The sequence below is a fragment of the Lupinus angustifolius genome, chromosome LG09, assembly GCF_001865875.1.
Source record: "Lupinus angustifolius cultivar Tanjil chromosome LG09, LupAngTanjil_v1.0, whole genome shotgun sequence".
Lineage (NCBI taxonomy): Eukaryota > Viridiplantae > Streptophyta > Magnoliopsida > Fabales > Fabaceae > Lupinus > Lupinus angustifolius.
In genome coordinates, this window is record NC_032017.1 from 21,430,726 (window position 1) to 21,446,805 (window position 16,080).

At 31.2% G+C, this 16,080-nt stretch overlaps 2 protein-coding genes and 1 non-coding gene across 3 annotated transcripts in view; 2 read left to right on the top strand and 1 right to left on the bottom strand.

Moving 5' to 3' along the window:
* On the bottom strand, positions 449–521 carry TRNAF-GAA. The gene has a single exon. It is a non-coding gene; the product is annotated as a tRNA-Phe (tRNA).
* LOC109355902 (rab3 GTPase-activating protein catalytic subunit) lies at positions 1,712–7,841 on the top strand. Its single transcript, XM_019599177.1, has 14 exons — positions 1,712–1,926; positions 2,029–2,096; positions 2,613–2,813; positions 2,910–3,007; positions 3,240–3,433; positions 3,568–3,746; positions 4,158–4,502; positions 4,589–4,653; positions 4,924–4,972; positions 5,071–5,224; positions 5,784–5,868; positions 5,945–6,014; positions 6,821–6,961; positions 7,467–7,841. Exons 1-14 carry the CDS (start codon positions 1,830–1,832, stop codon positions 7,785–7,787), a joined length of 2,067 nt encoding a protein of 688 aa, XP_019454722.1. The 5' UTR covers positions 1,712–1,829; the 3' UTR covers positions 7,788–7,841.
* LOC109356109 overlaps positions 10,058–16,080 on the top strand; it is an 8,954-nt gene continuing 2,931 nt past the window's right edge. The window contains exons 1-6 of the mRNA XM_019599448.1: positions 10,058–10,193; positions 10,839–10,907; positions 11,348–11,557; positions 11,941–12,108; positions 12,496–12,597; positions 12,703–12,789. Coding sequence (XP_019454993.1) covers positions 10,058–10,193; positions 10,839–10,907; positions 11,348–11,557; positions 11,941–12,108; positions 12,496–12,597; positions 12,703–12,789 — 772 coding nt within the window. The remainder of the gene's footprint in view (positions 10,194–10,838; positions 10,908–11,347; positions 11,558–11,940; positions 12,109–12,495; positions 12,598–12,702; positions 12,790–16,080) is intronic.

Below are 16,080 nucleotides of genomic sequence, written 5' to 3' on the forward strand. Positions count from 1 at the left end.
ATCCAAAATCAAATTCACCCTTAGGATTTAAAGCACATAAATGAAATGTTATGACATAAAATTTAAATTTCCATTTGACTAGTGTTTGGATGATTGGGCAGGTGAGAAATTGGGTCTACCAATTTGAAACAAAAACAATTTGTCCTTCATGGATGGTGTTAACTTTGCCTTAGCAGCGCTGGAATATTTGATGTAAGCCACTAACTCTAATTTACTTTTTTCCGATTATATGGCCTTGTGACCCGGACAAGGATCTGCTGTCCCAAACCCTGTTCCAAATCAATCGTATTATGTCACGTCAGTTAAAAAAAATTAAATATTTATAATTTTATCAATTTTCTTTTATTGTGATCGACGTGATTGGGGACAGCAGATCCGATCCATGTGACCCTGTTGCATTTGGTTATAATTGTATAAAATGAATGGAAATGAATGAAAAAATATGTTATGCGGTGAACGTGGATCGAACACGTGACCTTCAGATCTTCAGTCTGACGCTCTCCCAACTGAGCTATCCCCGCTACATGGTATACTAACAGAAATATTATTTCCATTGAGAAAGCAAGTGGACTATTTCACACTACTAATAAAAGTCGGGGAGTATATTTGTTGTCACACAGTTTATGACACGAACTTATGATTGATCAAAATAATATTTAATAATTAAATTAATTTCAATATATTTTTTCTGAATCAATTTTGTTACTGACAATTGGAAGCAATTATATTTTTGGCTATTTTATTTTAGTCATCAAATCTTCTTAAGAATAGCACCCTACAACAATACATAGATTCCATAGTTTTGTCACTACAAGTTCAACTACAGGTAACACATGACATAATAGTGTAGTACTAATAAGTTATAATAAACTCCTAGGTTTTGTAGAAGCCAACTATTGTTCGGTTAAATACAATGAAGACCTTCAATCCATGTTTCAAGGATAAAGACATAAAATACTCCTACTTTCACACTTATGCTTCAAATTCCAGCTTCCTATGCTCACTAGCACTGTTTACACAACCCATTTGTTTTATATGAAAAATTTTATGCAACTTTTAGCCACTTCAAAACAATTTAATCAACATGTAATAAAATTTGTTAAGCAAAGTATTAATTATAAATCTTAACTATATATATATAATAAAAGAATAAAGCATATCTTTTAAATGAGGATAGATGTTGTTTTATGCAGTGTTGTCATTCTTATTCAATATTATACTTTTTATCGAGAATAAATATCACTTATATGTAAGAGTGTTATATTATTTATTAATTAAAATCTAATTGGTATGAAATAAAGAATGAGACAACTTTAAGTACATAAGACTAGTACACGAGAGAGTATGTAGACTCATGTATGTACCTTGGGTAGAGGTTACATAGTTGTAACTAAAATTAGGTAAAAAACGATTTTTAAACTAAAACAACTCTCTAAGATGTTATATTTTTCAATGTTAGTCCATCTTTCAAAATAATTATCCTTTATAGAATAAAATATGTTTCATAATATTGGTCAAATTTATAATTTCAAGAAAGTATTAAATGATTATATTCAACAATACTTTTAAAAAATAAAATATAAAATCAAATCCATTTAAAATATAAAATATAAAATCATTTGTTTAAATGTTAACAAAATTAATTGTAGTTATTTAGAAACGAATATACTGTATAAAAAGTTAAAAACTTACTATATATGTTTTTAGTTTGAACCATGCATTTGGTGCAGAATTCGTAATCTTCCACTACCACTACGATACTGTTAATTCATTCATAGGAACTAACGAAGGAAAAAGCTTCAAAAATCATCTTATCTTAGGCGCAGAAAATGGAGGAATCAGCCACAAATTCTATCGTGTCGAAAGCGAGGAACGCCTTTCATTCCGCTGCTTCAAAAGCGGAGCGTGTTTTCAAATCTAATCAAGGTTTTTCTTATCCTCACGCAATTATCTCTTTCATTTCCTATTTTTTGTTTTGAGAATGAGGATTGACTACTTTTGACTCAATTTGTTTGTTTATTGGTTAAGATCATGACAATAAGGATTTGATCACGCAACCGGAACTTGATTCTCCTCACAAACACAATCTCTCTAAGGTAATGGAATATCTATCGTAGTGATTTTTAGTAGTTGTTCAATTCTTCAATGCTTTATGATTCCTTTTGAATTTGAACATGGATCTATAAAACTTGAGTAACTAGTATATTCAAGAGAGAAGAATAATGTTAACTTTGGGGAAAATTTTCTCAATTCGTTGCGTTGGAATGTGGTATGCAATTTTGGTGAACTGCATTTTGATTATGAAAGTGTATTTGTTTGTTTCATTAGATTCTAATTGAAGTGTCCTTCCTGATAATTAATTCAGCATCCACACGTGAAGACGATGTCTTGATTTTGTCCAAAATTTGTTAGAATATTTGCTCTAGTTTTCTGATTCCCTCATTTGCTAGTTGCAACTATCGAAAATCTGAAGTATTTAGTTTAAATATGATTAGTTCAATTTTAATTATTCGTATGTGTTATCTTTAGGTCCTTGTTTGACAAGGTCTGTCATGTAGATAGAGGTAATTACTAATTACTCAACAATTGATTTTTGTTATTGGATGGTGCAGCTTCACAGTGAATTGAAGAACATAAAGTGGAGGACTCCACATATAGGAATTAAGCAGGATTTGCAAGAAAAAATTAAGAACATCCGGATAGGGAGAAAAGAAGTTCAAGATACAGATAAAGTTGGGGACGCAGACATGGCAATTCCATTTTATGATGAAAACTTGTTCATCCTAAATATGAAAAATGATCTTGAGGCCAAGGTAAGAAGATCTGAAACATTTAACTCAAGGGTTTATCTTCCAATTATGTGCAGAAGAATGAAGTTTAATGATGTTTGAGTATAAATTTTGACTTAGGCTTCAGAAGCAATTCCCTTGGTTGAAAGCTTAACTGCTGCAAACGTAGACCTCATTCCTCCGTCTTCGGTACTGAAGCAATTGGCTATTTCTGTTGAGTAAGTTGTACTTGTTTGCAGTTTTTTGTCTTTTGTTTCCCTTTATTCCTGGAACTTTTCATGAACCATTTTAAAGTTCTTTGTTGTCGCGCTCTATATAAGTGTTCTTTACACTGACAATGACTGGTTGCAAAGTTTTTAATCCAAAGACATAATACTGTCATTTAGAAAGATTTTTCAGCTTAACGATACAACTAGCTTCTTACTTAAAATTTTTGGACCTTTTGACTAGGGCTGGAATTAAAACAAAGTCCATTAAAGATTTTATTGCTTCATCAGGAAGTTTTTCACCTGCCATAGAGAGGGCAGCCTCAACTCTTTCTGCGGTAAAGGCTTTAGTGCTGCGTGAAAAGGAGGAGAAACTAACCTCTGAGTTTAGTAGCGATGAGAGAGTTTTGCATCTGATTAGTTCTCTATTTGATCCAGGTATATGAATTGTAGGTGACTTGATTATGTAACTACATTTGTTAACCTTCTTACGTCTGTATTATTTTCTTTTATTACTCATTATCCTGGGATGATGTTTCACTTTCATTGTAATATTTGCAAGATAATCACAGAGGGAGATTTTCTCAAGAGGAAGATCAACTCCAATCCTGAGGAAACTGCCATAACATCTTTGCCAAGAGATATTCATGGTGCTCCTCCTGAAAGCCTGGTTGTTAAACTAGCTGAAGTGATTGGGAACTTCAAGAATGTTCGGAAAATGGCACTTTTCTGGCGCAGATTTATTGTTGAAGTGTGTTTAACTTGATAAGAATTTCAAATTACATATAAAAACTTCATTATTAACCTAGAACTCTAGATTTAATTTACACTCTCGAGTCTTGACCATATTTTCTATGAGATTTGAGCTATTGTCAGAACTTACTGTCAGTATCTAATTAATAGAGTGCATAATTTTTATTTGAATAATATCTTCATCTTAGATAACATAAATTTTACCAAATAAATAAGTATACAAGACACGCGATGCCATATTGAGATATTCAGTTCTAAAAAAACATTGAATATACTTGTCCATGAAAGAAAGGAAAGAAGTCCTGTATGAATTTCTGGTTTAGAATATCTGAAGTAGGACTTCATAATGTTTTCCTTTATTTTATTTCTTAATTACCAGTGAAAAAGAGTATTTTTTTTACTTATGCAGCTAGGAAAACTTTGGTCTGAAGAACAACATTTACCTGGAGTCCCCACAGATGAGATCCCAGATCTGAAATCATGTCTTCTATATCAACAGTTTCAAGTAATTAATTGTTGCATCTCTCGGAAAAGGCTCCACATAATTGCAACCGAATCTCTTGAGTCTATGATGAAGGAAGCGGACACAAATATAAAACACTCAGATAATTATATTGATGGAAGTCCTGCAAGCCCTGTTCTATATGCTAGATTAAGTACTGGGGAGCTTGTTCTTCGAATTGGTGCAGATTGCCTGGCTGGAGATCTAATGTTGCTGGAAACAGGCGAGCCTGTGTACTCTCCTTTCACCCAGGTTTGATATATATATATGTGTGCTATACAATTACTACTTTTTAAACATGCTCCTATAATTGAGATCTTTGTAATTGTTTCATGTAGGAAGGACCTTTGCTTACAGAAGATCTAATCAGAGAACACGAGGAGTTTGTGCTGAGGACAGGGAGGTCCGTACATTTACTGACCTATGGATGTATACTTTGATATGTTTTAGCAGTAATTCACTAATTCCTATAAGTTTAATTGATGAACTATATGGTCAAATGAACATCTGCCATGTTATTTTTGTGATAAATTTGATAATCATTTTCTCATGTGACTAACATGCAAATGCTAGTTTCATTTCACTGAAGAATTGCATGTATGATGTAATAGCTTATGGTTAGTATCAGTTAGGCATTGATTGATTATTTCCTTTCCTTTCCTTTTATGGTCAGTGTTGGTGCTGGGTGCTCTCAACTCCTCTCTGATATGCAGGCTTTCAAGGTCAGGATCTCCCTCAAAGAGAAATTTTCTTGCTGATATTCTAAATGCTTCTAACTATTTTGAATGTGCCTAAAGTTCTATTTATAATCATACTTTAGGCTGCAAATCCTGGAAGTATTTTGGAGGATTTTGTAAGGTGGCACTCTCCTCCTGATTGGTCAGAAAATGAGGCAATTACTGAGGATAGTGATGTTTTCTATCCTGGTGAGTTGTCTACCCGAGGTCAGCTAAGTCGACGAATGCAAAAAGAAGGTATACTAATAGTCTTATGCCACATTATTGCTGCAATTTCACAGCAACACAATTTGAGGTCTTTGTCTATGCTAATGGATCATCAGCATGTGATAAAATTGTTATTTCTTTGGTTAAAGCAAAATAAATATGTTCGCTATTTGCAAGGGTAAAGGTGTGTATATCTACCTTCCCTAGATCCTACTAATTGGAAGTCTCATGCATTTGGGCTAGCCTTTTTATATTGCTGCCATTTCTGAAAAACTTATATGCTTATAAGTTTCGTCATCATTTATGTCTTTACTACGACTTTGATTGCCAAAGAGGTTGTATTATGGTGAGTTGTGCGGATCGACAGACACGGAGTGCCGGTCGACACGCTAGTATATTATAATGCCTAAATTGAATGTCACATATCTGGTTAAATGTATGCAGATAAGTGAATCACTGAATCCTTAGTGTTGCCTTTTTTTCCATTATAACACATTCTGTAAGAAACATGGCACTGTTAGGCACTTATTATTTTCATATGAAGTCATATCATAAAACTTCCCTGAATTTCATTATGTATTGATGGTAGGTAATTTGTGGCGTCAATTGTGGGAAACTTCTAAACCAGTCCCTGCTGTTAAACAGGCACCTCTCTTTGATGAGGATTTGGCAGTGTAAGTCTAAATAATCATTTTTGTGGTAATTTACATTTTCCTCTTAAATACATCTCATTTTAACATTTGTTTGTAGGGAGGGTATTCTCAATGCATTTGAGGACATCCATCCTTCAGAGCTTTTTGGGCAGCTGTTTGTTTCTTTAGTAAGTTCTTTATTTTTTCTGTCACACTACTTACTTTTGTAATGCATAATAGTTGTCATCTGTAATCACAATGAACCTTCTAAGTATGAATATTGGCTCGCATGTTGCTTGGGTAATTCTTTGTTTCATTAGATTGTTTGGTGATTGATTCTGAAGCGGATTGTACATATTAGTGTAGACTTAAGTTTATGACCGTGCTGGTTATGAGCTAAACATTTTGACCGTAATGCGGGGCATAGGCAAGAATAAATTGCTATCAAGGAATTTATCTGAATTTAGAACAGTAAGACTGGCATGTTATTTGAGTATGTCCCCATGTCCATTTGCAAAACCTCCCTATAACTCTAGGTCAACATGCTATCCACTGGGGTCAATCAATTACTGGGGATTAAATACAATATCGATAGTAAATGCAGTTAGCTTTTTATCCTAATCAACAAATGCAGAGAAAAATATTTTGGATTAAAATTTAAATATGAATGAAGAAGAATGGTCTTGGCCATTCAAGTTTTTGAGGATGAAGCATCTGCTCTTTAATTTCATTGGTTTTTGCTAAAAAGAAATATAACCATTTTTAACTTCTAATCTTTTTTCAGATTTTATAAGCATGTCATGAAGGGTATGGAATCAATAATTCTACTACTAATATATGATCCTCTAAACATGTGATAATCATGTAAAGCTTGATAGCAATTCAGCCTTGACTAGATTTCATAGATAGCTGGTTGTAAAAAAGTTCTCTATTTATCAACGACTGTATCATTTTTATGTCTTTCTAATCATAATCTTTGATCTTAAATATGCAGCTTGGTTTAGGATTTACAATTGCAGAACCTATGTTATCTGGTAACAATGACTTGTCAAAGTTGTTCTACGAGTGCAAAGAGTATGTAGTTGCAACATGCCAAAGCAACAGATGGTGCGAGAAAGTCCATGACCTTGTCAAGGTCGGTACTCCTAAACTATAAGTGACTAATTTATGAAGTTGCATAGTAGTTACCCAAATAAAAAGACACTGTAAGGTTTGTTTGGGAGTTAGATTTTGGAGGGAAACGAAGGGAGAGGGAAGACTTGGGAATCATCTCACAGTGTATTTCATGGCTCTCGAGCCTTCCCTTTCCCTTATTTCCCCTCCAAAATTCAACTCTCAAACTAACCCTTAATGAAACGGCCAACACACGTAAACCAGTGGAGTGAGCTCAGAAACTTTCAATTTGTGAAACGTATATCCTGAGCTTTAATCAAGCCTACCTTCCACCACTTATTAATTTACCTTTCTAAAGTGTTCAGACTCATTTTGCTAGAAAACTCCACCTGTAAGCTCATGTGAGAGAAAAATAATTCCTCCGGATATGTAAACTGATAATGAGACTAGTTGTTGGTGGTTTAATATGTTACTATTTGATAGTTATATCAATCAAAATATAAGTTTTATGGTGTCATTGTGTGCAGGTATATGAAACAGTGGAGACAATTTTACTGAATCCTGAGGAATCACTAAATATGATAAAGCAAACAGAAGAACCGAGCATGAGTACTGGAGAACCAAAAACCAGATTTAAGAGGCTGGGCCTTATATTCGGTGGCAAAGATATACTATTGAGAAAACCTGTATCAAATGATCAGATAAATGATGAAGACAAGTCAATTCGACAATCTTTGTCTAGTTTCTTCGAGAGCAAGTCATCTTTATTTTCAAAGAAGCTTCCCAAGTCTCGATGCCCATCTCCTCAGAAACCTAGTTCTCTCATAACTGATTGGACAACAGTTTAGACAGATTCCATCTTCACTGTATTTATTTAGGTTTCGTTTGCAAGTTGAGTTTTACAGAAGAAAAAAGAATGTTTCAAAGTAATTTTATAAATGTATTTTATAGTTCTCTAATTTTCTTTTTTCCTCTCCAAAACACAACTAAGAAATATACTGGTAAGGATGAGAAGCTTTTTTAGGGCTCCCTCCTCTTTTAAGTGGGTAACTGTAAATTTTCTTTACTTTTTTTTTTTACAAAACCTAGTTGTTGAATTCTGTACTAAATTTTAATGAATACTTTATACTATGTGGAAATGTGATTTTTTTGGTATAATCCATGGAATCTCATCGTCATTTGGTTAAAAAATTAATCCATTTTAAATGTGTAATTGTTCATTTTAATAAGTGTTATACACAAGAATCAAATATTTAACTTTATAGTCTACCTTGTATTGAAGTTATAACTTTTGAGCCTATTCTTATTGAGTACTTGTTTTTTTTTAAATTTGTGTTCTATCTCATTTGCTTGTAAACTTAAACATGTCACATTAATGATTTGGGCATCAAATTGAGCAGGAATAATTTGGTTTTATGATATTGTAATTGCTTTGAAGTCTAAAACACAATAGTAGCACGGTTTTATTAGCAACATTGATGATTCTGAATATATGGTTCTATTCTTTAGATACAAAGAGAGACATTGATACAAGTTTACAACCATTCACCTCACCTCGTTTCTAACATTTAATTAATATTGTTTCTTCATTCCTGACCTTGCCTTCAACCCTTTAGCTACTTTGTCTACTTAAAAGTGACAAGTACAATTAATAAAAACGAACTTATAAATAACTTTTGATTATTTTACCTTTGTGTTTTGATTAAAGTTATCTCATTATATAAGGAGATAAATTGTGTTGTGGTTTGTTACGGCAGAAAGTGTTTGCCTTTCAAGAATTAATATGGACATATTATTAATGGGATGGGAAAATTTATTTCAAGAAGAGTTATGAATTATAAAACTACAAACGGCGGTGGAAATTTATTTGAGTCTTTTGATTAAACAAAAGGGTGTAGGTAGAGTTTCCCCACTTTAAATAAGTACAATACGTCTAAAACAAACTTACAAGTTCCAAAAGCAATAGAATGATAATATAAAATATAAAAAGTAGATCTCATGAATGCATTTAGAAGTTACCCTGAAAGGGATATGAAAATGGATGAATTAAATATTAATTAACAACTTTGATTAAATATCTATTTATTTACTATTAGTATTCTGTCATTTGATTTAATATAAATTTAAGGAAATGAAAATAAATTATAAAATAACTAAATCTTTTTTTATTTTCTAAAGTTAATAAAGGAATTAAATAAAAACAGTGGTTTAGTAAAATAATTAAAGTTATTTCTAACATTAATCTAAATGTAATAATTAAGGAAACAATGAATTATGGAACTTTTCTTCTCAACTATTAGGGCACTAATTAAGACATCAAGAAATTGTTTTATTATTTTATTATTCTATTATTCTTTTTTACCTAATTTCTTACACCCTATCTTTCTTTGTATCTATGAGCCTATAATAATATATTATCAATCATATGTACACATTATCCTCTTCACTTCTAATTCTATATTTTATACACTTTTTACACCGATTTTGTGGGCGTAGGATAAACAATTTTTTTAATCAAATAACCGGCTTCTTGATATATTGAATAAAATAGAGAGATAAAACAAATATCAAGCTATCTATGATATATTTCAAGATATTTTTTTATAATACATATTTGTAGAATTTATTTGACTCTTGGCTTCTTTTACTAGCTTCGTGACTATCCATGCAACTTTTGGATTATGATTCATAGTTATGGAAAGATGCTTGCATATCCTCATGAATAATAATAATATATTATTCTGTTTTGCAATGGTTCATATGATTAAACAATGTTTTATTTGTAATACAATAACATGTTTGGTAACATTGGTTATGTTTTTAGTGGAATAGTAGATAAAGATTCATTTACTCAAATAATAAGTTTTTTAAACTTATTCTCTATCGTAGTCATCAATTTTAGGGAAATTCAATAGTTTGAATTAAAGAGTAGATCTTAACCACTAAATATTCATATAATTAATGGCTATGATGAAAAGTAAATTTAAAAAACTTACTATTGGAGTAAATGGATCTACTAGTATACAATAACCCAATAATTTTCCCAATTGTAATATTATTCTATGCTATCGTGGCCTATATAATGGTAGAATTAGAAGGTTGTATTACACATTCAACCATGGATAAGTCAAAGATTTGTGTTTCCTTTATTCTTCTTTTCTCTTTCATGTTATCTTCTCATGTCTTGGCTCATGAATTGCCTCAAACTTCACTCACTGAACCTTCCTTTGATTCAACCACCCAAACAGTTATAGGTTTGTATATATGTTTTATTTGTTATCATGCATGTATACAAAGTATGAGAAATTTTTCCAACCATTCATTTATTTGAATAGATTCATAATTTCAATTCTTAATGTATGATGAACTAGTTAAATATGTTTGGAGCAATTGATCCAATATTTCAACATATGTTAGAGATATATAAATGTATATAAAAATAAATGATAGAAATTTTCTCTTAGATACACATTAATGAATTAAGATCCATGAATTTGACACGAATAATTTCTTCATGGGCGTGGTCATTAATTCCATATTAGTATTACATATGGCAAATAAAAGTTGTCTAAGGATAAATTTATATCTTAAACTGTAATAAAAATGTATGCAAAGTTTCTTTGAAAATATTACTTATCCAATTGTTATATGAGTTTAAAATATGTGCCCTAACAGTTTTTACACTGTCAACACATCATTTACTATTTTTTTTTTTATCAGCAATAACAATTTTATAACCAAAAAACTATTGATTTACAATTTTACATCATTTACTATTGATTTACATTACTTTTATTTAATAGTTAATGATGATTAATAAATCAATAGTAATAATTTACTGACAATGTAAAAAACCCTTACACTGAAGTGTATATATATTAAATCCTTGGTATATATAGGTGCAGATATCGGATTTCCATCTCCACCGGATGTAGAGTTGATACATTGGCCGGTACAGGAAGTTGTTGGTATAATATATTCCAAATTATTCATTCTTTTTAGTAGTTCAACAAAATATATATATATATATATATATATATATATATATATATATATATATATATATATATATATATATATATATATATATATATATATATATATATATATATATATTAAAGCACTTGCTATAAAAATTTGAATATAACATTTCTATTCTTATAAAATTTCTATTTCTTTATTTGTTAACAAGTGTATTCGAAAAAACAATGTCTCGGATCAATAATATTGAGTCTGATTACTCTTTAAGTATTAGAGAGGTTAGTGCAAGTTTTAATTGTCTCAGATCAATGAAAAAAATCTTACCATCAAGATGGGATTGGACTTTGTTGGAGTAGTATATGATGCATTATGAAGTTTCTTAGCTTCCACGCAAAATACTTATTATTGTTTTCTTGTGTATGTATAGGCAAGAGTGATCTTTCAAAAGATATTATTGAGGCTGATAAGTTGGGATTGGAAAATCGTAAATTGTACTGGAATATTGGAATCGGAGGTGGTGATAGTCGTGGCTCTAATGGCGGTGGCAATCCCTCTGTTGGTGGCATCGGTGGCATTGGTGGCATCGGCAATGGCGGCATCGGTAATGGTGGTTGGGGTGGTGACTACATAAGTGTTGGTGAGACACTAAACTTATATTTTATTATTAAAAATATGAAGAAAAACAACCACTACTCGAGAGAATACTTATCTTCTCTACCTTACCCTTCTCAAGCAAAGTTTTAATTAATAATGTATATAACAAAAAGAGTATTAAAATTATGCATGAGCGAGCACTGTAAAGATGTATATATAGTTAATGTATCCTCCACTATTTATTTAAATTATTTTTTCTGAAAAGTCAATGATTGACTAAAATAAATGGTGGATGATATAATAACAGTGTAAAAAACTCTTATACTATTGATATATACATCTTTTTCTCTAACAAAAAAATTCTCTCACACAATGAACATAGAGTTCAAATTTTAATAACCATTTTTATGTATTTTCCACGTGTAGAGAAACAAGAGAATCAACACTCTCACAAAGACAAAGGAAATGTGGTCAAGAATCCAAAACCAACATCATCACAGAATTTGGAAATGGACCGAAGTGGTGTTTCTAGCATGTTCAGTTTAAGGCACTCTGTGGGACATGGTTACACAATCCCAACATTGAAAGAAAAAGGTCAGAATTACGTGACATTATTCAATTTATTTGAATGTACTCATGATTTTAACTAATTAATGCATGATCAATGATTTCAATATATTTGGAAGAATTCATCCAATATCATATAATAATTTTTGTAGTGTGTAGATGTCAAGATATAGTTGATATTTATATAAAATTATATAAAATGAATGGTACAAACTTTCTCATAATACACATTAATTAAGGTCCATGAATTCGAGAGGATTAATTTATCTTAGTTACATTGTTAATTACTTAACATCTTAATGGTTCTCATAAAGTAAAGTTGTGTTTAAAACAATTATCTTTCTCGAAATTAATGATTATATCTTATAATTTCTTGACTAACCTTTTAAATTTACGTAATTGATATAAAAGCAGAGAACCAACACTATGATTTGGAAAGAAAGAGAATAGCTGATTCTAGCATGCACAGATTTAGCCAGAGACATGGTTACAAGACTACATCATCCGAAGAAACCGGTCATTTTTATTTAAAATTTCATATTTTATATTCCTTGAAATTTCTTAGCTTACACACAAAATCCTTATTGTATGTATACTTTTTCTTTTCTTGTGTATCTATAGGCAAGAGTGATCTTTCAAAAGATGTTGCAGAGGTTGATAAGTCGGGATTGGAAAATCGTAAGTGGAACTGGAAAATTGTAATTGGAGGTGGTGACAGTCGCGGGTCGACTGGCGGCAACGGCAATGGCGGCTTCGGTAATGGTGGTTGGGGTGGTGACTTCATAAGTACCGGTGAGACTCTAATTTATTGATTCAAACTCGTTTTATTCTATCTTCTAACTTTGATAACATATAATATTGTAGAACCACTAAATTACAAAGATGCAAGTATAATGAAGCATCAAAATATGAAGAAGTTTTCAGAATTTGATCGTGAGTCTTTCCGTGAGTCTCAAGCAACCAAGAAATTTGGGACAAAGAATGGTGATAAGATCTACTATAGTGTCCCAAGAATGGAAGATATTGGTGAGGATAAGAAGAATTAGTGGTCTTTTAGGTTTTATGAACCATATAGAACCATTATGTCCTTAGCAAATAATACCCTAAATAAGATGCATGGTGTACCTTACAATATGACAACACTCTAAATATTACCACAATGCTAGTCTTTGAAGTTAGTATAATGTTCTATTTGGTATGTCAGAGCACATATTATGTACTTATTCTATGTATTTCTTGTTTGATTACTATAGTAAGTTTTATAAAACTTACATTCAAATTATTAAATAAATATAATTCTAATGCATTTTCACATTAATTTATTATTATTAGTTGTTTTTCCCATTGAACTTATTAAAGAATGGTTATTTTATTTTATTTTTACAAGAAACTTTGTTACGCTTTACTTATTTTATATGCTAACTCACCCGGTTTCAAAAGATGAAATTCGATGTTACAAGAAAGAAAAACTAATCAGAGAAAGAAATAGTTAAAGTAACAAACACAGAAATTAAGACATGACAATATATGTCATTTACTACGTCATCAAGATTGTATATTAATTGTAAAAATAAAAGTATAATTCAAATATTATTTTGGTAAAAAAAATATGGTTACTCGTACGTGCCTAACATTATGAATTAAGAAATATTTTCATTGCATTAAAATAACAATATAAATTCATCATAACTATTTTTTTTAATAACATATAAGTATTTTTATTGTGCGCGGCTATAAAGTTTTATTCCATTACTCAATGACACTTTTCATAGTGATCTAATTAAAGACATCAAAAAATTCTAAATAGTTACTGCTTCATTAATTATCTAGAGCAATAAAAATAATAAACATAGTTACAAATCTAGATAATTATGGACATTTTAAGAATGGGAAAATTCATGTTCAAGCCAAATAGACATAGTTACAAATCTACCAACATATGTTTATTGTTTAAGGATGAGTCAAATGAATTATTGCTTAAAAAAAATAATGTTTTCACACATTGAGAATTATTGAACTTAATTTTTCAATAAATTTAATATTAAGTTCAATAAATTTAGAAAAATATGTGTAAACATCATATATTTTTACGTTAAAATGTTGGTGACTGCGATATGTCTCACCTATCTCGAATGGTGTGTCATAAACCAATCAAAATATGATTTTTTGTTATTTTTTATTTTAGAATTTTCTTTTATCCATATGCCAAAATGTAACATACCTAAGATAGAGAATAAGACATAGTTAGAGACAAGTGATCCTTATTCTTGTTTCCCGATCTTTGTGTTTCTCACTCAGACGAGTAACCCTTCTTTCCTCTCCAATCACATTTTCTCATTTCTCTCCTCATAAATTCGATTTTCAATTATTATTATTTCCAGCAATATTTCTCATGCCACAGAACTTTTAAAATCTGTATATATATAGCAGCTGAAACATGAATTATACATAATAATAATCTGCGTATTATTATTGCATCCATAATAATTGTTTCGGAGGCAATTGGATCGTAAAGGTTATCTTAGCGTGCATCTTCTGTTGTTGATGTTCACAGTGATGTGATGATTGATTTCTCAGCTTGTAATGTTGTTTAAATTGTTTTTTATTTGTCAAATTAGGGTTTCAAGAAAGCATTTACTTGTTCTGCATTTGTTTCAGTTCCTAGGTCAGTAGGTATTACCAAAATATTGCTGAAGATATGAATGTATTGTAATTTCATTGATTGATTAAAGGGTTATAAGTCATGTATTTATATACATAATACAAAGATAACTTATGATACAAGTAACAACTTAACAAACTCTTAGCAAACTAACTAAGATATTAATCACATGTGCAAAATGTGTAAAATGTGTCATGGTAGCTTTAATCTCAAATAGTAGGTTTAAAATGTGTAAAATGAAAATAAATTATAAAATAACTAAATCTTTTTTTATTTTCTAAAGTTAATAAAGGAATTAAATTTTTTTTTTAAGGTAAAGGTGCAACTACACCCAAAATTTATTAAAGAAAAGGAACCAAAGCACCTTACAAGTTTCTGAACCTATAGTTCGGCAAACAGAGCCTATTTCTAATACAATCCTCATTAATAAAAAAGGGGACAGAATACCACCAAGTACCAGTTCTGGAATTGACACCAAAAGAAGCTAACTTGTCAGCACACGTATTCCCTTCCCTAAAGATATGAGAAATTCTAAAATTTATAGATCTTAGAAGATTGCAGCAATGAGTCCAAGGACGAAGGAGCTTCCAAGGCACAATTCCAAGATTTTGAAAGATTTCAACCACCAATATAGAGTCACATTCCATCCACAAATTAACCCAGCCCTTGGAGTGGGCAATCTCAATAGCCACAATTGCTGCTTGGAGCTCGGAAAACAGGGAATTATGAATACCAAAGTAAGTAGCAAAACACCCCTTAAAAACCCCCAAATTATCTCTAAAAATCCCCCCACCTCCAGCATGACCAGGGGAACCATGGGCATCACCGTCGGTATTGACTTTAACCCATCCATCTGGAGGAGAATTCCAGAGCACCTCAATGATTCTTGGGGCATGATCATAGTGAATATCCACCTTAAATCTTTTAAGGATGTTGAGCTCAGTTAAAGAAGGGTTGGCATGCAAGTTTGTGGAGTTTCCAGTGAGGGAGGTGGCCAAACTGATTCTTGAAATAGCTAAAGAGATTGACGTTTTGATGTTATCAAATCTGAACTTATTTCTACAATACCAGATTGTGTGGACAGTGTTAACAATGGCTGCAACTATAATCTCTTTGACCTGCGGGCTCCAACTGTTATTGCAGACTGACAGAATGGAGTGAACAGATGAAGTGTCAATATTAGTGTTAATCAGACTGCTAAGCCGGTGCCAAAGGTCAGCAGAGAAAGAGCAATGCAGAAACAGATGCTCTGAAGATTCTATTTCAGTGAAACAGAGAGAACAAACGGAGGCCAGAGATAAACCCCTTCTCTTCAAATTTTCATCCGTGGGTATCCT